Source organism: Haliaeetus albicilla, chromosome 9 (assembly GCF_947461875.1).
Source record: "Haliaeetus albicilla chromosome 9, bHalAlb1.1, whole genome shotgun sequence".
Taxonomy (NCBI): domain Eukaryota; kingdom Metazoa; phylum Chordata; class Aves; order Accipitriformes; family Accipitridae; genus Haliaeetus; species Haliaeetus albicilla.
In genome coordinates, this window is record NC_091491.1 from 31,464,506 (window position 1) to 31,488,329 (window position 23,824).

Here is a 23,824-nt window from a genome sequence, read left to right on the forward strand (position 1 = left end):
TTAGGTCCTTTTTCAAGATCATTTCAGCACAACTAGAAGGTGATATGTTGGCAGCAAGCCTGGAAGACTGGAGTCCTCTATTTTTTGCATGAAAGAGGTTCATAACCTTGGCGGTGACCTTCCTTCAGTCTAGCCTGGCTGCCATATGTTGGTCTTACCTTGGGGGAACATACAGAGGTGCCCACAGAGGCTTCCCTGCTGAAAATGCGATCATTACTGAGTGGATCACAGGGAAACACTTCAGCAGCTGAAAGGAAACATCAGCTACTATACTTTATTCTGAAACCTCCTCATTTACTGTCTTCTGTTGTATAAAAAATTTGAAATAGTGCAAATCTGAAGGAAGAGGGGAAAGGGAGGAGAGGAGCTCATATTAGACACGATGCTATGTTCTACGTTCTCATTTTTTTACTATTATTACAGGTTTTTTGCTTATACTACCACAGAAACTGGCTGCTCAGATTGTGGAACAGCCCTGTGTGCTGGGTATTGGACAAACACGGAATTCAAGGAAGGGCCCGACTGCAGGAGCTTACAATCTAATACAAGCAATAACAACTGGGTATAGATAGGAAGTACAAAGAAGCCATCAGACAAAACGAATCAGCAAGGAAAATTGTGGTCTTAGCACTCTAAATAGTTTATTGTTGACAAGGAGTCTGTAGACAGCCCAGCAAAGCAAAAGGTTAAGGAAGAATTTGAAAAAGGATCCACAGGGGCTTTGAGGGAAGTTTAATGGGATGCTTCTGAGGAAAGGACAAAGACAGCACAAAAGGGAACATAAGTGCTTTAAGATTGAACATAGACACCTGGAGATGGGAAGGATGAGTTGATATGTCACTGGAGAATACTAGAGGAAAAAAGGGTGGGAATAGGTCATTACAGGCCATGCAAGTAAAGACAAGAAGCTTCTGTTTGATATGATGCAGAAACTAAACCGGAGTAGAGATTAAGAGGCGGGAATGATCTGGCCTAAGTTACAAGCTAGAGAGTGATTTCTGCAGCTGCATTCTAGTTGAGCATGAACAGGGAGAAATTGCATTTTTAGAAAAGGATGCTGCTGAGATTCAAGGTCACTGGAGCTTGGATGCAGGTTTTATCTGTGAAGATGTATAGGAAAGGCCATAATCTGAGCTGTTACTCAGCAAGATTCTTAAGATTTGGTGTGATCTGGAAATGAGGAATTAGATACACGGTGTCCAACCTTATCTGGGATATGATCACTTTTAAATGTCAGATTAAGAATGTGAGCCAATCAGACAAACATCCACCACTGAAGGTGGATGATGGAATAGGTACATGCCATACTAAAGCTTACTGCGTAATATTCTGATAGCAATCACACTGGAGCCAAATACAGAGGTAATGTAACTCCACCCAGCCAGCTTCAGATGCTCCTGTTTGCACATGCAAGGACTGCATTAGCCTTTTTTAGGCTACAGCATTATTTGTCTGTCATACCTACTTAGACACTAAGGCGTCAGGGGCACCGACCACCTCTTGCTATGTGATGTACAGTGCCTAACACAGACAATTCAGGCAATAACTAGAGATACTAAGAGTAAAGAAAGCAAAGAAAAAATGTGCAAACCTCTACAAAGGGTTTAAATTCATGAATTCAAAGCATGCATTCTATGGAGAGAGGAGATAGGGGATAATTTTCTGATAAAAGCATCAAAGTAGGAAGGTTCTGCATTTGCTGAAATGTGGGGAAAAAAATGTTGATATCTAAAAAACTTCTGCATGATGGAAAAAACTGTTTCCCACCTAACTGTGCTGTGGGAATATACCACAAGGTCATATCCTCAGTGCCTATCAATTACACAATTTCCCTTGATCAGCTAAGTGTATTCCCCGGTTCTCACTGCAGCCCTGATACACTATGCAAGAAAGAACTGAAGAAATACGGCATACTGCCTTTACAAAAGTGTACTAAGAACATTTTTAAAATACGTAAATACATCGAACAAAGTATCTCGCTAAGAGTTTCCCTGGCAGCCTCAAGACACCCAGTATTTCCGCTGCATTATTTTTCTAATCATCTCTGTTTAGAGTTTGCCAGTGAATGCATTTTAGAGATTCATGACACATTCTGCTTTTGGATGGCTTTGAATCAGCTGGCAGTAAATGTGGAAAAATCATTATTCCTAATGAAGAAATATTGATGACAAAACAGCATTTCGAGGACAACGTTGACCATAAGTCAACAATGTAACAAGATTTTCCCCTCTCCCTCCTCTTTCCTAGTGACTTTTATCCAAGGGTTTTCAAGCATTTCCCAAGCACGTGGGATTCCTCAGGGCACCTATGTCAGACAGGCACAATTATTCTGTTTTAAAGGGATACAAGAGCAGAACTTAATCCATTAGGATAAAAGTGTAACAGCAGACCTTAAGTGCCAGTACACCTTAATTGAGCTAAGTCTCAATAGTAGCGATCCTGCAATTTGTAAGAACCCAGGGAACAGGTCCTGGGTTCCTTGATTTGTCCAAAGGCAATAAAATAGGAATGTCTGATCCACAAGAGAGGGTTTATTTCCTTCCTGTGGAGCATGGGAGGTATGTGTCCGACTGTTATTATGTTAGGGAAAGATGCATTGATTATATTTGTCCCAGAGTTATTCCAACACTTTGGCACTCAGGGCACTGCAATAATAGTACGAAGGGAAACCCACAAGTAGTTTGTGCATTTTGTAAGAAACTAGGATATTTTTCTCATCTTATCCCTGCCCTCCTTACCTACTGGGTTTTTTTTGCTTTTGAACTCAGACTTCTCACTGAGTGGGAAGCCCTTGGCAATGGTTTATTGTGCCAGGATCCAAGCCTGAAGTTTCGCCATTTGACAGTAGCAGACTGTATGTATCAGTTGTCTTACACAGCCTTTGGACATGAGACAGATCAATCTTAATTCCCTCTTCTTCAGCAGACGTCAGAAAACACAATCTTTTCACAGTAAACAGAGCTTCATGCTGCAATGTGTGCCTGTAACACTTCATAAATTAAATCCAAGGCCGTGATCTAATTACCGTGTCCTGGTTATTCCGCTTTAACTGCGTTGCACTTGCACTCCAGATGTACAGGTCCCTGCAGTGACCTTCTTGTCATTTGTACTGTGCTCGTCCAGCAGTAGCTGCACTCTCCTGTTGTTTGCATCCCTTCCCTCCAACCACAACACAACTTCATATTCTCACTTTGCTTGGCTGCAAACCTGACACATTCTCAGTATGCCCTGGAGGTCCCATTCCACTCCACACAGCAAATGCACTGCAACTGTGCAGGCTCATGCTGCTAACACTTTACTGTACCTTTTCAAACGCTTCTCCATGCAGTTCATCACAAGGTTACTATCCCAGCCAGTCACTAGCCCTCGTGGTGAATCCTTCCAACACCTTGGAAAGGTGGAGGACTATTAGGACACCCAACAAGCAGGTGGGGAACTTGAGACCCACACAGGTTAAATAACTTTTCGAGGGTCACACAAGGAGTTTGTGATGGAGCCAGGAACCGAAAACGCATCTTCTCAGTCCCAGTCTAGTCTCTTGAACCACAAGACCATCTCTGAAAAGGCTTGATGGTGAGACAGGCTTGCAGCACAAAAACTCCTCCATTCCAGAGGGAGCTCCCGCCACCAGTCCTGCTGGAATCCCCTCCCCGGCAGGAGGAATGTGCTCCCTGCGCAGGCCACACCATCGCTCTCTGGCAGCATCGCTGAGCCATGTAGCAACTGAGCATGAAGAGCTTTGTGCCTCTGCTACTGTCCCCTGTTTAATGAGAGTGGAAGAAAGGCCTGTGTTTCCTTCAACATCCATGTGGTGATGGTCCCTGTCCCTTACACATCCACATCACCCTCTCCTCAACTCGCTGGGACACAAGAGACAATTAGCTTCTTTCTGATATGATGAGTGCTTACCAACAGGGTAGAGGTACCTTCCTAAATTATTGTAACCACAATGCAACACTGCCACAAAATAAATGTTTGGAGAGGAGCACTCCTGATTTTCCCACAAAGCTATAAAAATTCAAGTTGAACAGGATCTTGAGAGGTCATGGAAACTACCTTACTGCCTCAAAGGCAGGATCAACTCTTTCTACAACATTCTTGACAGATACTTGTTTAACCTGTTCCTAAGAACCTCCAGCAACAGAGATTTCACCAACAACTTGGGCAAAAAATTTCAGTGAGTACTTAACCTTACCACTAGCAAGCCTTTCTTTCCATCCAACCAAAAGGTCCCTCACAGAAATCTAAGTCAATGCCTTTTTACTCTACTCAGGATGGACATAAAGAACACATACAGGTTTGGTTTGGTCTACAGCAGTTGTGTGAGACCAAAGGTGCCCCTCTCCCTCCCCAGGCAAGGCACCTCGCAAAGTAGGCAAACGTTGATCTGACTGCGCGCCCAGCACATCGATGAGGTACCAGTCCCCAACTTGGGTGATCTGCAGTGAGTGTCCCAGCCCAGTGGGGGTCAGTGATGCTCTACAATATTTAAGGTCCCAGATACTTTTTTTGCAGCATGCTCTGCTTTTTCTGTTGGTTTTTTTTTGTTTTTGTTTTTGTTTTTGTTACATTGTGTCAACTTTTTGGCACATGTTTTACCATGTGCAAACCGGTTGAAATAGAGCCTCAGTAACATCTGGAGACAAAAGAAAGGGGGTGAAAAAAAAAGAGTGCAAGAGAGGAAACATTCCTCCCTTTGCTGATCAATCAAGGAAATGCAAGGCAGAGAGTAAAATGTACTGTATTTCCTTTATAAACGTTTCCTATAATGCTGATGAAAGTTGCCAGATGACAGAGACTACAGTTGTATATCCACTGAAGAGCCCCAGCTTGGGAAACAGAGGAGCGAGTTGCTTGCGTAGCTTTGCCAGGCGCTCTCAAGCAGGGCACAGGACGTTGTCTCTGGAAGCAACAGCAATTCCTCCTCCAGCCCCTGCTTCCCGCCGGCTCTCCAACACTGCAAACAGGGTGCTATGTCCCATGCTGCCTCCTGGGCACTCCTTGCTACCTGCTTCTCCTAACTCCCAGCTGGGCTTAACACTAGGCATGGATATAAGAAAGAAAAGTAGTTTTAAGTTGCAACTACAGAGTTGCAACACTTCATAATTATTTCTTTTTTAAATTAAAAAGATGTTTGTGTTTGGGGGCAAGACTTTCAAAGCACTGATTTGCATCAAAAACCCCAGCTGAGAAATGCTTAACTAAATAAGGAATGCAATCATTTCATCTGGTAAAAAAAAAAAAAATTTAAAAAATTCCTACTTTCACAAAAGTCCCCCACCTTCCTGTACCCATCACTACTCTCCTTCAGGGGAAACTGATCACATATAGGAAGTTTAAAAAGTAAGAGACATAAAAAGCTGCCTCTCATTTCCCTCCTTACTTTTTTTCCAAAATAAAAATGGGGAAAAATTTGTAAATGCTGTTAGAAGGTGGGGCTTTCCCGTGCTTTCAAAAGCTGAGAAAGCTCTTCTTTTATTTTACTTTCACAGGAAAATGAGAGTTTTTAAAACAGATTACTCTTCTCCTTGGAACACATCACTAATGTCAAAATCTTATTTTTTTAGTGAGACATTACAATTACACGGCACCCAGGGAATAACCTCAGTAGCTCTTCACTAAAACCCCAGTGAGGGAGTGAAGGCAAAGGTGTCAGGCAAGTCCTCAGTGGGGCAGGCAGGAAACTTCTCTCTGGGCAACTCATCCCAAAGCTTATACTGTGGGCTTTTGCCCCTCCTGGGAAGGACCTTAGTGAGGGAAACTGTTGCTGGCAGAGCTGTAGATCAGACAAATTTTGGCAGTTCTGGTGATCTCAACAGCAACAACCACTGAGCCAGGTCCCTTTGCACTTACACTGCCAAAGCCACGTTGCATGACAAACCCTGGACAGTGGAAGGACCAAATATATGGCAGCACACAAGGTGAGCAACCATGCTTGTCTGAACCCCCTGCAGGGAAAGGAAGGCAGGATAGGAGGCAGAAATTAATTCTCCTCCCGCCCTCCTCAGGGGCGATGGGCAGGGGGGGATTTCCTGGGCGATCCCCTGGCCCGCTGGGCTCACTCTGTAATGCTGCACTAGATTTCAGGATCCTCTTTTGGAAAGCCACCGAAAAATACCTTGCAATTACTGGGAGGGCCAGTGGCAGAAGCCCCAGCCAGCGGCTACGTGGGGGCAGGTCTCCCTGGCCCGTCTGGGCCCCCTCACAGGTGTCTCTCCAAGCGTGCTGTCCCAGTCTGCTCGCCCACTGACTCAGGAGATTAGACTTGCTGGTAGAGCAGTGGAGGGTAGTTTCAGGCGCTGCTGCACCCGACCCCGTACGTAAGCAGTGGCTGCAAAACAGCAGATCTGGAGGCCAGACGAGCTGGTCTCCTCTTCAGATGCTTGGTGCTTCTCATGCAACGGTTCGTGCATCTTCTCCCACCCACTCCTCCAGGTGGGGAGGACCAGCGACTGGCTGCCCACAGGCTTATGCTGCTGCTCAGTGCAAGCATACCTTAAATGCAGATCGAATTCTCCTTAGCACTTGCTTTCTTAAGCAAGTTTTGCTGAACTGAGGGTGTAGTCAGAAGGGACCAGCTAAGACTCACACTGATACAGATTGCAGACTTTTTGTCTAGGTCAAAAAATTAGTTGCCTTTTATTGTCTTCCCAAAGGAATACAATTAGGTTTGCAGCACGAAAGCAGCCCGAGAAGCTCAAGTGATGGGTCAAGGCCCTGTGATGTTAGGTGCTAAACAAAGAGCAAACAATGTTCCCTTTCCCAAAGACTTTCACCTCCAACTGCTTCCATGTTGCGCAAGGGCACTTCAAACCACTTCTGTCGCCCAGCCTAGCCGACCCATTTCATAAGCCCAGGACAGGCGCCATCAGTATGTTCACCAGACTCAAGCCCAGCCAAAAATCACATCCGCTGCTGGGCATGAATGACTCAATTCACTCTTCCATAGCCTGGCTGTGCTCCAGCTGGTATTCGGCAGCTTGTCTCTGCCTTGCTGCATCACTGGGAGGGTGGTGGCATGAAGTGATTTTTACCAAAGGCTCTGTTCAGTGGAGAAGGTGAAAATGCCTGAGTAATGGTGAAGTTTTGAGTCAGAGATGCTTCCCGTGCCAATGGCTCTGGCCTACCAACCTGGCATGCCTCCTGCATGCCTGCCTGGGGAAAAACGTCTGATAAAAAACAAGAAACAGGGAGGGAACCTGTCTGCTGCCTGCCAAAAGTGAAAAAAAGAAAAAAAAAGGGTGGAGAAAGGCTGGATCCCACAAAGAGTAGAGTCCTGAACAAATGGCAGCTCTCATATTCCCAACAGCTTTGAGGCCTGGGGTTTTCAAAGGTGTCTGACTGCATTAGAAGATGTCCCACCACCTCATTTATTTAAGGCCTTTTGAAAACCCTGCTTTTCACAATCCAGCACTAGCCCAAAGCTTCCTTGCTGTTTTGAAACACACGTTTTCAGCGTGTCGACAGCAGCCCTGCCATAAATCACATCCATCAGGCGCTGGAAACTGCCTCACCTGTACGCCGACCATCCACCATCCCTTGCACTGAATTCCATCACTCCAAATTTCTCAGCAGCTGGAATCAACTAACTCTGTTTTTTCTCACTAAAGCAACCTACTGGACAGAGGTTTCCTTCTTCACCCCAAAATCTGGGACTTTTCCAACCAGGTGCAAGGTCCAATAATTTGTTTACTCTCTTGGACAAGTAACAGGAGCTGAACAACCTGGGATGGAGAGGTGCTCCCATTCTGGAGGGGATGTGCAACTTTTGTTTCTAACTCAGGATGACCAGACATATCATAACCTTAAAATGTGACATTGGTAGAGAGAGCAAAAAGTCCTTTTAAAATAACAGTTGATATTGATGACACCATATTAATTATACTAATGTAATTATGCAATAATTACTTCATCCTTTGGGTCACGGGACCTGCTTTTACTGGCTGAGGTAGATGGAAAGTAATACAGATAACTCTCTAAACTATTTTCAAAATGACCTCCCTGTGGCACATGCTGCACATCTGGAGTCCATGATGGAGCAGTACCACATCACATACCCAGATATTCTCACCTGATTGTCACGTTCTCAGAGCTTGATGGAAAAGGAGACAAAAGTTTTCTTACTTGGCCCCCATTAGAAGTGAATTAGTGTAAAATACGAGATACATATTTATAAAAATTATTATTTTATTTAAAGAAAGTATGTAGAAAACCCATCTGCACAATTGCATGTGTCACTCTCACACATCCTACAGCTTTTGATTCATAATTAGCAAGGCTTAAAAAATAGTAAGTTGTCAAAAAAAACCTCATACCATAAAGCCAAGCTCTTTAGTGGCCCTAAGACTGCTCTGAGGAGGTGGTTTAGACTCTAGGCCTGTTGACTAACAGTAGTAGATACGGGAAATGTGGCTTCTGATCCAGATTTATCATGATACAGATCGTCCTGACATTTAACCTGAAGTTAAATGTCCATGAGGAGGCTCTGATGTTGATCTGCATTTACAAAGGCGCACTCAAAGTATTACTCATCACATTTCCAAGATGGAAGGTTCCTTCTAAATTGGCTTCCGCACGAAGGGCACCAATCCTTGTCTCCTGAATTATTCACACAATTCTTGACCTGAGAATTTTCTGCCGATGGAAACTGAAACCCCAAAAGCTTTCCATCCTTGTGACAGGGCTGAACCAATCGGAAAGCACCGATCTGATATCCAGAGGTCATGATGAGTCCTGCCAGTCCAATGTCCTTGAGTGGGCATTAGAAAAGGCCATCATCAGCGTTTGCCAAACGCGTTTGCCAAAAACTTGGTGTTGAAAGACCTCCTGAACATCCTTACCCAGTGACGGCAACCTCCATATGAAGAAAGTTGGCAAACTGTTGTGCTCTGAACTTTCAGGGTGCACTTTACTAGTTTACTACATATATGGGAGTTCACTGCGAAGACGGTAAGTATATTTAATCCTCATTAAGCACTTTGTTATGACAGTAGGGGAACCTGATGGACTTGGTTACATGTGATTAACAGAATCATTTGAAATCCACTAGACCTCCAAATTTAGATCTGAGGTGTGTGTAGAGACACTCATTTCAGTTTATCCCAAGCCTGATTTTAACTGATGTAAACTTAGTCAACTTCAGGTACTTTTGAATTTATATGATCAATCCCAGAAAGCCAATGCTGGTTTAAGTCAGTTGGTTTCCATTTGCACCTAAAACGATGCAACTCTGTCATGTTGACAAAGTCAGATGCGATGGGTAGATCAGGGAAGCTATTATTCACACCCCAGCATAGGAAACCGTGTGGGAGATTTTTGTCCCAGTGAAAGTCTATAACTTGCAAAAGTGAGCATCCAAAACAGAGAATTGCAGCAATGTGAAACTCAATGCAAATATTTGAGCCTTCAAACATTTTGGAAATATCTTTCATTGTTTTGCACTGCTGTAAGCATCCCCTTTGCAGCCTCTGCACAGATGAGGACCTGTGAAATAATATGCTTTATGCAGCTCCTGGGAAGTCTCCAGCCCATGTTCTAGACCAGATGACTCCAGAAACATCTGAGTTAAGGTTCAGATCCATGTCCAAACATTAGAACACCCGAAAAAAGTCTGAATTCCTGTAATGCTTCACAAGAAAGTCAAAGCAACCTCTCCATAACAAGAAAGAGATAGACTGGCATTTTGGAAACCACAGACTAAAGACTTAGGAACTCCTCTTCCTGCAGATGAGCCCTGTCTGAGGTACCAAGGGTCACCATAGGATATTCCTAGCTAAGAGGGACACGAAATTAGTAAAACACTTGTCCAGGGGAAACAATATGAATATCTCATTTTATGGTGTTATTTCCGTTGCATACTCTTTTGTTCTACTCTGTCCCCAGAGCACAAGCATGAAGCCACTGCACACACTGATCTCCTGAGAGCTTAGGCTATATTTAGTCAGCCAGACCTCTAGCCAAGCTGATGTCAGTTCGAGCGTCTTCTAGTCAACACACACCTATTGAGATGTGACCCACTATGCGTCACGATTAGACCATGCTTCAAAACATCATCCTGCAAAATGTTACTTGTTCTTCCGAACAGCTGCAATTTTCCTAGGCCAGAACAGCTCTTGTAATCAGACATTTGCTGGATGCACACCATTCCTACTTGCTGCCTAACAGCTGTTACTCATAGTCTCAGGACTTTGGTCATTTACAAGAGACTCAAGGCCACAGGTCAGCCTTCTCTTCCATCCTAAATGAAAGAAAGTTGTTCTGCAAAGGGCAATAGGCAGTGAGACTGTGTGTGAACACCTTACAATTGTACAAAACACATGGAAGCCGAGCCTGGCAGACCTGAAACAGCTTAGTTATGGCTTCTCATCCGATGCCCTGCTGTAATCAGAGCGAAGAAATAACAGAAAAACTAGTAAGATCCCAAGACTAATTGGCTTTCTATGAAATATTGTTTTTGTTTAAAAGACCAAGCCACACTTAGATCAATGGGCCTTATGAACAAAGCCCTTTACTCATGAACATGGCATGGCCAGGCCTAGCTCAGGGCACAGATCTGCAACCCCAGAACAACAATGTCTCTCTGCCCTAAGCTTAGGGGTGGCCTCTTTTCAGATACCCATCTCTGACCCTCCTGCTGAGGCTCCTGAAATTTGTGTTATCGGCGCAGTTTTTCGCCTAACCCCTCTAGACACGAAAGTATGTGTCTCTCCCGTGTGTGAACAAACAGAGCAGTTCCCGTTCCTCACTCGGTATAGAGATAGCAGTGCAGAAAGAGACTGAAAGAGTTTAAATGACAAGCTTTCACTAGGAGCTGGCCTTGTTACTGACACAGCCCTCCTGGCTCTCCTCAGCTGCCCTTCTGAAGGAGGGATGCCACAGAGATGGCAATGCACCAGCTGTGCACATCTGCAGTGCACATGCTCCACTTTCTTCACCTTTTGAATTATGCCTGTGAAAAAACAGTGGAAATAATTCTGCCCATAAGCAACCTCCCTTTTTCACTCCCCTCCTCGTCTTATTGCCTTGTGTGGAAATTGAGAGTACACAGCGTAAGAGGTTATGGTTGTTTCAGCATCAGTAGTGGCCTAACGGAATTACACAAGCATGGCACACTGAAGCCTGTGCTTTGCCATTTTATCTTTAGAAGAAGCCTATGTTTTTAGACATATACAGATAAAGGATGGAATATTTTAAAATGTCCCACTCAAACATCCACTCTTATTGTACCCATATCCTCCTCTGTCTTGTCCTCCCTCCTCACCTTCCTCCCTCCTCTAAACATGCACATTGGATTTGCCAGCACTGGAGATAGTCACACTTCACAAGACCATGTAGGCATTGAAAGCTGGATCAGTTGATGTGAGATGTTGAGATGGAGAATGGGGAAGAAGGGAACGCCATTAGAATCCAGGGTCCATGCAGCATCCTGCACTATACATATATATATGCACACACACACACAGACAGATACATATATATATATATATACACACATGCATTTTAGGATTCTTACTGATTTCAGTGATGGGACAGAAATGAGAAGCAGCTGCCCAGCTCATGGAGATGACAATGAGAACACATGACCGGAATTAGCTCCACATTAGCAATGATGATCACTAGGACTTTCCTGTCCAGAAGAGCTGACTGCATATGACACTCTTCTGCAGAGCATAAATGACCCACGTTAGCGTCCCTTCCAGATGTCTCCCTTCAGGAAAGTTCAGCCAGACACAATTCCTTAGCTCCTGATCACAAACAATCCCCATGCTAAAAAGAGGTGGAAAGTCAGTATTGTCATGTCCCAGCCATCCATCAACACAAGAGAAAGTGCTTTCTGCAGGTTTTTTGGAAGCCAGCAGCTGAATTCACTTGCCTTTCAGGGCAAGTAGATAATGAAGAAATAGTTTAGCAAATAGAAATAGCACTTTAAAAGCTTGTTTATTTCAGACTGTAATTTTAAATGACAACAAAACCAACCAAAACCCCCACAAAAACTTTCTCTACTTCCAACCTGCCCTCACATTAAATGCTGCACATCGTCTGTGTGGTCTGTCCCTGACAGCACAGACAGGATCAGAACACGTGCTTAGTAGATAGTAAGTTAATAACCTCTCAAGATACTGTCTGGAACCAGAATTTGTTGAGGAAATTGTATATTAAAGTCAAACACTGCTGCTAACTGAATACAGTCTGATTCACAGCTTTAAACAAATAGTTTAGTGTGGCTGGGACAATAATTTGGAAGGATCTACAACAGAAAACAATTCACATCCGAAGTCCAGCTGCCTGCCTTTAGGTGTGGACAGTGTCTTACGCTTTGGAAGATGGTTGCACCCACACCTCTGAACTCTCTACGAAGGTGTCTGTTATTGTCAGGGTGTTTTACTGAACGACTGTGCTCAACGTGGAAATTCATTTCGTCAACTGTTAAAACCCATACACCTACCTGTGCTGTCCCCTTTTGACCCTGGTGCTGTGAATGTAGTTTTTCAGGGGTTAAACTCTCACTCTTAGCTCACACTATGAGAGGTAACTATTTCTACATCTCTGTGTATGCCTTGGAAGACACACGAGAAAAAAAAGAAAAAATAAATGCAAATGAGCAAGTTCATAAATGAAAGCTGGTGACGAGGTATCAGATGTGGTCTCCCGTCTCCGCTTTGCACCCACAGCGATCCTATTGCTGTTGAAGTTTTCCATTTCCCTCAATGGGGCTGGCTCAGGCAGGGCCACGGGACAGGCACAGTGCTTTGCCACTCTCTCCTAATCAGCTGACAAAATCTGTGCTGGCAGAGTCCAGGCAGGTGATATCTTAACAGCAGGTTTCACAAGTCAAAACAGGTTTACTCTTGGCTGCTGGTAGCATCCCAAATGTCTGCCAGGGCTGGCTTCTCGTGATCTGCTTGTCAGTTCAGGATGACAGTCTCCTGACTTCTGAGCACCGTTTGTGACCTTGGGTTGTAGCCAGAGACGTGAAAACTGTGTTCATGTCCAAGACGACATAATGAACAGCACGGTGCATTTGCAGACATGAAAACAGTGCAGCTCACTAAAAGCAGCAGGAAAGTTTGGCTACTTTTGATTCTTTTCATTCTTTTAATCCTCTCCTACCTCTTTGCACCACTGAGAAACACTCTGTATTGATTATGCTGACATTGACAGCAGAACTGGAATCTTTTTTAATTTTTTTTTTTGCACATCTCAGATGAGAAAGTGGGTTATGATTCATCTCACACAATCTGAGTAAAAGCGATTCCTTAAAAAAAAAAAAAGAAAAGAAAAGAAAAGAAAAAAGCAAACAGTTTTGATGCGTTTCCATCAGAAGAGAACAGGCTGGAGGAGAGAACACTCAGCAAATGAGACAGCCCCGTTTAATTCTTTTTTTACCATATTTCACTCTCAGATAAAATCTGGCCTTTCCCCCCAACTAAACTTCAAATGACACTCAAAATACCCCCAAAAGTTACTGGCAAGAGACAAACCACCATATCAAAAAAGACAGCATGAGACAAATGCCATCAGAAAAAGTAACAAATGCCACACCATGCCCCCCCACCCCCCCCCCACCCCCATGGAATGGTGATTGCTAGACTGGAAAGTAACAGATTACTATGGCAAATTATCAATTTTCCTAATAGCCTTGAACTATCTAAATGCTGAAGTGTGAGAGCATTACTGGGTACATTATATTAACAGCAGTTGAAATTACCAAGTGCAATCCTGGAGAGCTTTTTTCCCCCTTTCTTATTTTCACAGCCACATTATTAACCCTGGAAAATAGGGCTTGTGATCTAAATGCTGGGAAGAGACTTCAGACCAGTTGTGATTTCTCATCAGACAAGGCTCACGAGTCCATTTTGTTGATTTTCACATAAAATAAAGAGTGTGGCCACAGCTGTGGGTAAGGTACGGGACTTGAAGGAATTCTAGGCTCAATTCCTGCTTTGCTGCTGGTTCTCTGCATGACTCTGGGTAAGTCGTCTAAACTCTGCCAGTCAGACCCTCGTTTGTAAATGAAGGACAATAATAATTTCCTGGTCCTTGCTGTATTTTCAGTTTGGGAGCTCTGAGGGATGCATACTGTTTCCTACTTCATGTTTAATTTGCACATAGTGCAGCGTGACTACAGTCTTGCTAGCAGGCCTTAGATGTTATTGCAGTACAAATAAACCATAATATAACATGGAAGCAACTGCAAATTTAGTGCAACCAGCTTCAAACAATAGGTGAGCTGTTTTCAGTTTTAAAAAGCAAAAAAAGGGTTCATTTATGCCAGGTCATGTGCATTAACTAACTCAAAACAAAGATAAATTGAACTGTTTTCATGTTACTGGGACAGATTTGTCCAGGACTGCACGACTGAAGTGTGGTTTCTAACTCCAGCTCCAAAACTGACTGCCTCTCTACAACTTAGCCGTAAGTTATGACCAAAAAAAGGACACCTTGATGCTTAAAACACTCCAAAGCTCTATCTGAAGTGAAAATTATATCTATAAAACTACAATCCAGAAAAACATTCTGACTCATTCATAGATACACATACATACACCCCCTCTTAAAATACCTGTGTGTGAGAATTTAGTGCTTATGAAATCCTGGTGGAAACTCCTGGTTTGTCTCCATAAAACAGATCTAACAGGAGGAGAGGGAGAACAAACCTTCTCCAGCCTGCAATGCCCCTAGACTAACAGTCTGCCTTCAGCTCCCAGCCTCCTTGACCCCCCAAACAGGGGTCCTCTGGGTGCCACAATTTATCGGTTTTAGTGAGGTGATGACGTACCCACAGAGAACACCCCTGAGACCAGCCATCTCATTTCATGTGGGGCAGGAAACAGCCATAAGGTAGGTCACACTTTCGCTTCATAATGACCTGAGTTAGCTAGGGACTAATGACCTGCAGCCGAAGACTTGACGGCTCATTATCAATTCTTCAGCCACTTCAGTCCATAGAGAGTTTAGTTTGGGCATGTAGGTTTATCATGAACAAGCTGGATTCTCTTTGAACTGCTTCTCAAATAAAGGTAGAAAGATTTACTTTATTTTCATGTAGGACTATTCATTTGGGGGGGTTTGGCTAGTAGCCTCATCATTGTCCAAAGTCTTTTCAGAAAGAGGCTGAGCTTTGCTATCCATTTGTACAGTTCCTAGCATGCTAAGGGCCCTATCACAACATAAGAAATATCTACCACCCTCATGGATTTTTTTCCATGGATATGTTAATTTTTAAACATGCTGAAGAATCCTGTAGAATATAGCTGTACTTTAGGAAGACACATCACTGATACTTCATTATCACATTTCACTCCTCTTAGAAGACAGCAGGGAATTGTCAGCTTTCATTTACTGACTGTTGGGACAAACCCGATTCCACTCATGGCCTGAAACCCACCTTTCTTTCACAGCACACAGGTGATCATGGAAATCCCTTTGCTAAAATGCTACCTTGGTATTCTGCACTTATTCTCCTTTCAATGACTTCTATATCAAATCAGTTCTGTTTAAAAGCAAAAGTATGTCTAGGTTGACTGCCAGCAATTCAAGCTAAACCAGGGACTTAAAAACACCAAGGAAGTATGCTGCTTGCTACCTGTTCCAGCTGGCATTTTACCACCTTCAGTAACAAAGGGTAATTTTGGTTCTGATGCAAGATTTAGATGACATTTGTGAAGCAGTGGGGGTCTCTGAAGAGACTGTGCTTCAGAAACACTCATGATGCAAAGTCTGGTCCACTGTTGTGTGGATAAGAGGAGGAAAAAGGGAACAAGAGTCTCCTGCCTCCTGGCACACGTGGGTACCAGGTGCTCAGGGCTTACAGGAGTGCAACCTCCCCTCATTCCTGGCTGCTACATCTGCTCGATCTTCATTAAGAGATGTGCACTCAAGACTTTATAAGACTAAGATCCCTGGCATAAAAAGATCTAGGTGCTTAGCTTCACAATACTTTTTTCCCACAATTATTGCAGAGTAGGATGTGGATCACATCAACAGCTGGAAGAATCAAACTTTTGCATCCATTTACACAGCCTTTCAAATGCTGAAAAGCAACTTAAACCAGGTCACAGCCTCTTCATCCCTGTTTTCTCTTGCCTTTCTCATGGCTGGGGATAAATGCATGTAGACATGGTATATTTTGCTCTCTAACCACTCACTGGCCTCCTCTTTTTCTCTTCCTACTTTGGAACTGTGAGCCAAAATTCACCCTGTAGGTTGCGTTGAGACCATCCTTATGAATTTGCTCTCCAAACTCTACCTGCACTTGCTGTGCAAGGATGCCGGCAGTCACAACACTCCTTGAAAGAAAGCTAGACAGAGGTGGCAAGCATTGACAGAAGTGAGACTGGAGAAACAGGCTCTGAAAGCCATTTAATAGGGTAATTAAAGCCCCTGGGGAGCAGAGGGAGGGTGACTCCCCTTGCGGCAGGCCACAAGAGGGCAGCTGAATGTTGATGGTACTGCACCATGACCTCCCTGAGTGCAGGCTGTGTGCAAGTGCTGGAATATGGCTTGAACATAAAAAATAATAACTTTAACTACAATGGAGAAAGGGTCCCCATTATATGTCTGTTATTCCTGCTTTTGTGAGCAGTTACATAACAGAAAATGACTGTCGGCTCATCCACCGTTGAAAATCTAACCTACTATTTTCTGACCCAGATGTTGTTCAGATGAGGACGTATGCCATCTTGCACCAGAAACCCTGACTTTAAACAAAAGGCATGATGACACATCACATTACATGGCAAAATTACAATGTAATTATGCTCTTGTAATAATAATATGCATCTTTTAATGACAACCTTTTCAGAGCAGACCTAGGAATACAGGCAAGACAACTTTCATTTTCTGGTGGTAATTCAGATGAAACTAAGAGGCTACCTGAGCCTCTTAGAGGCTATGGAAATGCCTGATGAAGACTGAAATGCAATGCAGAACATGTTCAATTTAGTGACACTAGAACCATTCAGCACACAAAGCCAAGTCAAAGGAAATAATTATACCATGAACTGAAGGAAGCTGCACCTGGACAACCTAGTGTGCCTCCTCATCTCAAGCTTCTGTGACTCTACCACACTCTCTCCCATATCTTACTTGGACTGCCACCTGCTAACCCATGTCCTGCCTCTCAAGAAGTAAAATTAGGGAACACCCTTGACACCATTTGGACACCGGGTCTCTGGTCCGAGTGAAAGATTTTTAGCTTATGAATGGAAGCCTAATGGAGACACAAAGGCAGTGAGTGGAAAGGTTGACAGAGCCTTGACAGATTCGATACTGGTGCCACTTATCGTTCTTTAGTCGTAACTGTGACACAGCATCTCAGAGAACCACTGGAGATGAAGGCTTCTCTGTGGGGGGCAACCATACAACTGCTGCTGTTAATCAGGTCCTGTCTGAAGGACTATGCAGATTAAGTGCCCTGCAAACAGGGTGAAGGGGGAAAAAAGGATGTTTGGAAAGGTAAAATGAGCTGACACAGGTCTCACAAGAGGTCAGGATGAGAAGCAGAAAAGGAAGTCAAACATCCTGCTTGTGGCCTTGCTCCTCAGCCTAACTCTGCACCACGTCTCCCACTATCAAAGTCAGGGCATGCAACAAATACACATAAGAAAACTACGTATCCTGAATTATCAGCTCTGAGACAAATCAAGGTCCCGTTATTGCACAAACTGAGTATTTTCAACAGGACCATCTTAGTACCTCTCTTCTACCCATGTGCATCCCTACAGCACACTGGAACTACAAAAGGAGACTGCTACTGGTGGTTCCTTTGGTAACTCTGAGAGCTTACAGTAAAATACCAGTGAAAGTTTCTTCCCACCAGTAAGGGAAACTTCTCTGCTGTGGTGAGTGACTCAGCTGGAACACAGTCCAGAAGGCAACAGGAGATGAGGGGTCCTGATGGCACTTTTCTAGTGTTAATCAGCACTGTCTGCATGGTGATAGAGACTTATAAGCTGCCAGACGTAATTTCTTTCTATGAAACAGTGGTCTAGAACAGTTGTGATCTTTGTGCGTGTGTATTTTGTTGGGTTTTTTTTTTTAATGCAAAATCAAGGGCTTTAATTTCCCATGGTGATCAACAAACAATTTTGATAGTTTCAGCCTAATCTCCTGTAAATATCCATTTCTCCTCCCCAAATCTTACCCTTTTTCAACTCCACAAAGTATTCTTTTTTTTTTTCAACAAATCAGACATGCCTATCTACAATAGCACATTTATCAACAGGGAGGGCTGTGACAGAGAGAAACCATCCCTGCTGCACAGTGCATAACACATTTGGGAATCCTTTCTAATAAAAAGGGATTTGATTAAAGACAGCCAACTACCACAGATCAGCAACTGAATCAGCAGTAAAGAAGGAAGAGTAGCTTAGACTTAAGAGACTTCAATTTGCTGATCTGCCAAGGACTTCCCAGGAGAAGTCACTCCATCACCTACAGGAGGGTAGGAGGGGACATACACCAAAGATTGGGGTGCTTAGACTTAGTATGGTAGTGTGGCCTTTCAACAAAACTAAGTGAGGCAGAATACCCAGTATGCATATTTAACTCCTAAAAATTCACAGTGTTTTTTGTAATTATTATGCTTAGTGATGGTATTTCAATGCATAAGCACTGCCTTGCCAATGGTAGCTAGAGGATTTCCCAGTGACCGGATTATGCTGCTGTGGTAAAGTCTAGGCAACAAACAGCTGCAAACTGTGGTGTTGCTGCTCCGAAGTGTGTCTCCAGCATGCTGCTTCTGGCTCTCGCCATGCACCCAGGCTCCCCAGGAATGCAGTGTGAACCATGCTGTGCTGCCAGCTGTATGTGCTTGCCTGAGTGGACTGGCTAGAACAGTTCCCCCGACTCTGAAATCACCTTCAGTAATTTCCACCCAGGGAAGCTGCAGAGAGGTGTAGTGAGCACAGACCTGAGGGAAGTGCTGGCTGTCCTGCTCCTGAACTCAGCACACTTGGTCTGCCAGCAGTACCAGCCGTCATTTCCAGAGCAAAGAGACAACTTTAGAGGCTCCTACTCCTCTTCCCTCCTCAGGAACCTCCGCTCTGCCCACACTGACTTCAGAATCAAGATGGCTTGATTGAAAACCAGAGATACGGCAAGTGAAATTGCAGAAGATGGTTACAGAAAGATCCCAGAATGCTGACAGGCCAAGTAAAATGACCTTTCTTCAGCCCGACAGTTCAAATGTAATTATTCCAACAAATTATTTTCATGACTTAATATAACGCCTTGCAGCTTTCTAGCAAGGTTAATTAGATTCCTCAATTCAAAACCTATCTGCTCTTAACCAACTTCTAATACGCTGAAATCCAGTTTTCTAAATTCAAACTAATAAAAGTGATTAGCTGACAGCTATCTGGTATGCTACAATTACCATGGCATTTAGACCTCAGGCAGAAGATATTAAATGCAAATCAGAGTCAATGTCTCTGCCCATTTGTCCTTTTTCTGATTATTTGATCAATGTGCCATGTGAATCTTGTACAATCCATGCTACCATGCTAAACAAATAAAGAACAAAGGCAGAGATATTGGTTGAGACAGTTAACCAAAGTTGAAAGGCTCTTTTTTTCCTCCCACACTTAATTTGTTCTTTCCACATGAGCATGAAGTTACTGAAAGGCACTGGCTGACAGCTCAAGTAGATGGGTATTTAGCTCTGACATAGCCAGAATTAGTACAAAACTCCTGGCCTGCACTGCCATATCAAAAAGCCTCATCCACTGTGACTCCAGCGACCATCTTCCCCTGGGAGTAGCTCGGGCTGGAACAAACCTAGGAGGATGAGGGTGCCCAACTCTTTGATTTTATCCAACCATAAAAAGCAGTTGTGCTCCAGAACTCCTGGTTTTGTTTTATGTTTTTCTTGGTCGGTATATAATTAGTTGTGGCTGTGTCTCCCAAATGGCTGCATGGGGCACAGCATGCCTAGAGAGCTGAGGAGGAGTTCAGCTCAACACACAGTTCTTCTGCACATCAAGAATGCCAAGGCTGGACACCACTTCAGAGATGACTTTCAGTGGCATAGACTCAGTGCAATTATAAGATCAATCCGGTGCAGCTTGTAATTAAACATCACCTGCCCAAGGTAGGACTAGGGTGGTTGTTTGGTTTTCATCTTCCAGCTTGCATCATGCATGATTATTCCATCTTTGATGATGCTACAGCTTATATAAACAACACTGGCAAAATTTCTGAATGCTCTGTAGCCTCCTTTCCATTTTCTTGTCTCCTGCTGAATTAAGAGCTATTGGCACAGCATTGGTCTGACCTCCCATCTGATAGCCAAATTGATGACCTAACATTGAGAGACTTTATGTTCCAACTCTTTGAGCTATGCTTCCCTTTTGGATGAAAAAACTTCGATGTACCACACTCAAACAGAGCAGAGCCATCTTAGTGATACAGCATTAGTCTGCAAAACCCGAGCACTAAGCTCCACTTCAGGAAGCAATTTCTGAGCTGTGAGGAAAATTAATCACTAGAACAGCTTATCAGGGTAGGTGGTTGACTCACCATTGCTTGAAGTCTTTAAGATAAGATTAGATTTTTTTTTTTTAAAGTCATGATTCAATCATGTTTCTGGGAGAAACTGAGAGTAGGACATTAGGCAGTATAATGGCAAGGTCCTTTCTGACCTTGGAGCCTGTGAATCTCCAAGTTCTTTGTTCACCTGCCTACCTTCTTGGGCTATGAAAACTGGGTGGGCTTTAGTCCCTCAACCAGCTCCTGTCACTCACAGCTCTGCATTAAGAAAATGACTGTAATCAAATCTCATGCCTCAGGGCTTCAGCCATTTGCCTGAAGGGAGTGGGAAAAAAGTTTCTCCCTCTTGCCCACGCATGTTAATGGCTAAACACGTTATGTTTGTTTGGTTGTTGCTTCGCTTTTGAAACATCAGAGAGTGAACACAAATGGATATGGGCAGAGATGAAGTCAAAGGCAGCAGCACCGAAAATGCTCTCTGGTTATCCTCTCTTCAGTTAGTCCTTCTTGCTCACACCTCAGATCTGTGCTAGTCATCAACTCTGATGACTATCAATGTTTATAGAGAAGACATTTCGGCTGTGAGGGTGGAGACCACAGAAGGTAGAAAGTACTGATGGAGAATGGGGACTGATATCAACCCCATCTACAAGGGCAATGTTTGTTTGATGAGAACATCTTGACCTTCTCATGTAATCAGATCCTTGTCACTGCAAGATCCTTATTAGTGAAACCTTGATCCCACCTGCTCTGCAATTAAACCAAAACATTAAAGTTTCTTTAAGCCAGAAATGTTTTGGTCCAACCTAAATCTATAGCAAATAGACCTAGAGGGCAATCTAAATGAAGTTTTTAAGAAATGATGAAATAAAGGAAGATAAAGAACACAAAATGAATGGCCTACCCCAGTCTTTAACTCTACAGACTACAGCAGTTTCCTAACAACACTGTCACCCAAGCCTGTGAGAAACTAAGCACACAGACGAGATGCATCAAATGTGCCCAAAGCTCCTGATTTTAATGCAGAGTTCAGAGGCCATATCACCTGTATTTTAGATAAAGGCAAGATATATATTTTACACCTATAGATGCCTGAGATAATTCTGTTCTATACCACTTTAGCTGCTTATCTTTTTCCAGGCAAGGAAGATGACATGGTTCTGAGCCGATCAGTTCAGATTTGTCTTCCTCGTACTTGTTGGACTCAGTTCTGGGCTAACAGGTCCCCATGTAAAACCAACCTGATTGACTTAAAATGGATTTCCTTTTAATCTATGCCAGCATATAGAAAATGAAAATCCATGCCTTGGGAGCAGAACACGTTTACACTGCCAGCTTTTTTGCAGCTGCAATGAAAAGGGATGGGGCAGGCGGGCAAGACAGCACACCGCACCTGAATTCAGCCTGGTAGCCTAAAAGCCGGGGACAGATGGTGTGAAAATGAACCAGACACTGAAAAATTCAACTTTATAACCAGAAAGACTATAAACATACAGCAAGTGAGCATGAGATTTATGCTGAAATTACAGAGGAATTCCTATGGATGATTACACTTCCAGCCCAAGCACGGAAAGCAAATCCATCAATACGAATGTCACTACATTAACAGTGCAGCTGTCAGGCCTCCCCGTTACCAAACCTGGTAAATACAGAAAGGGGCTATGGACACTTGTGACATGGCACTGCTCACCAAAGTAGTCATCAGAGGGAGGATTCTCCATGTCATAGAGCATTTTCTTGGTCAGATGTTCCAGCTCATCCTCAGGCCTGAAGGCAGGAGTGCTTGATGAGGGTCCAGAGCTTGGATACCCACTCTGAAAAAAAAAAGGACAAACAGTCTGTGATGTGGTATAAAAGCATTCACCCATAGTAAGAAGGTCTAATGGCTATTCAGTGTTGAAATTAATTCTTTGTCTTACTTTTGCTTTTTTTAAAACCCAAGGGATTCACGCAAGTAAACATCTCATTTAATGTAATGAATATGGACTCCTAAAAACATCCAGTGAAGTGCTACATATCCTCCTAGAATGAGAAGTATTCTGTGCCTCATAATTAGGTGTCTGCTGAGTAGCACATAGTAATAAATAAAGGAGAAAATTATTCCAAGGATAACTTGATACAAACATTTTCCAACACTGAAAAAGGCTTTGGAAGCATTTCAGTTTGGATTTGGCAAAAGCTTCCATCCCTTAATAATGCAATATAAAAGATGCTAGAACAATCATTCCTACAGTGGTGGAGTATATGGACAAAGACAGATAATCCCGAGGTGCTAGCTATGTTCTCTTCTTGTGTGTTTTGACACAAATCCTGCTGTTAACATTAGCGAGAGCAGGAGCTGGTCCACAGATTTTTAGTACTAGGGATACAAGGGTTTCAATATGTTCTGAGAAACTGAGACCTCTTGGCCTTCATATGCTAACAGCTGGCATACAGTATTTGCAGTCTGTCTCAGTGAGTCTTCTCCCTGGAAAACAGCAGAAGTACGGGCATATTTTGAGAAGCACAGAAATAGTCTCATGCCTAGAAGTTTCTTAGAAGCTAAGTTTGGTGTCCATAATGAGAAACTCGGTCATTTCAGGATTAAAAAACGCTGACACCAGCTTTCCTTGTGTGCACTGCTTTCTTGAAAGACTTGGATGTGAAAACTAACTTATTTATGAAATGCAGCATTTCAGTAAAGGAAGTGATTTCATTGATTAATTGCTGCCTTCATCAAGGATTGGACCTTAGATATGAAACTTATGAGCCTTAGTCTACAAGGAAGCATTTTTCCATGCTCCATACTTACTTAAATGGGAAGAAAACATAAAATCACTGGAGAAACAATACACTGGCCACTTCTCTCTGGTTTATAGATACTACATTTGACATGATGAATCTTTATTGAGCCAGTCATGTTCAACAGAGAACAGCAGCTTTGAAGCACTGCAAGAGAATTAACTAAATGCTTTCACGCTTTTTTCTTTCAGGCAAGAAGGAGATTTCAAATGAGACATCAATCAATGTAGAGAAGGTCTCAGAACGGCGCTTAGCAATAATACTTCAATCATGCACTCCCAGAAATCAAACACTTGCATATTTCTGACCTTGTCATATTTATTTTTCTAGGGCCCATGCTAAGCTGTACACCATCACCCCCCTCGCTTGTTGACCTGATCTATCTCACAGGCACTGCACCCATGAGCGCAGCAGCATGACTGCACTCCCTGGAAATGCTGGATTTGCCATGAACACACTATACAGCAGTTGCACCCGCTGCCTGTCTGCCAATTGCTCTCTAACAGGGTAGCAGCAGTGCACAAGGGAGGTGGGTGGCATGGTGCCCTGGAAG

At 43.4% G+C, this 23,824-nt stretch overlaps 1 protein-coding gene across 10 annotated transcripts in view; it reads right to left on the minus strand.

Annotated features, from left to right (window-relative positions):
• Window positions 1-23,824, minus strand: part of LPP (LIM domain containing preferred translocation partner in lipoma) — a 353,044-nt gene that overhangs the window by 64,150 nt on the left and 265,070 nt on the right. For all 10 annotated transcript variants that reach the window (XM_069792426.1, XM_069792421.1, XM_069792425.1 and 7 more), the window contains one exon: window positions 22,181-22,304. In XM_069792426.1, coding sequence (XP_069648527.1) covers window positions 22,181-22,304 — 124 coding nt within the window. The remainder of the gene's footprint in view (window positions 1-22,180; window positions 22,305-23,824) is intronic.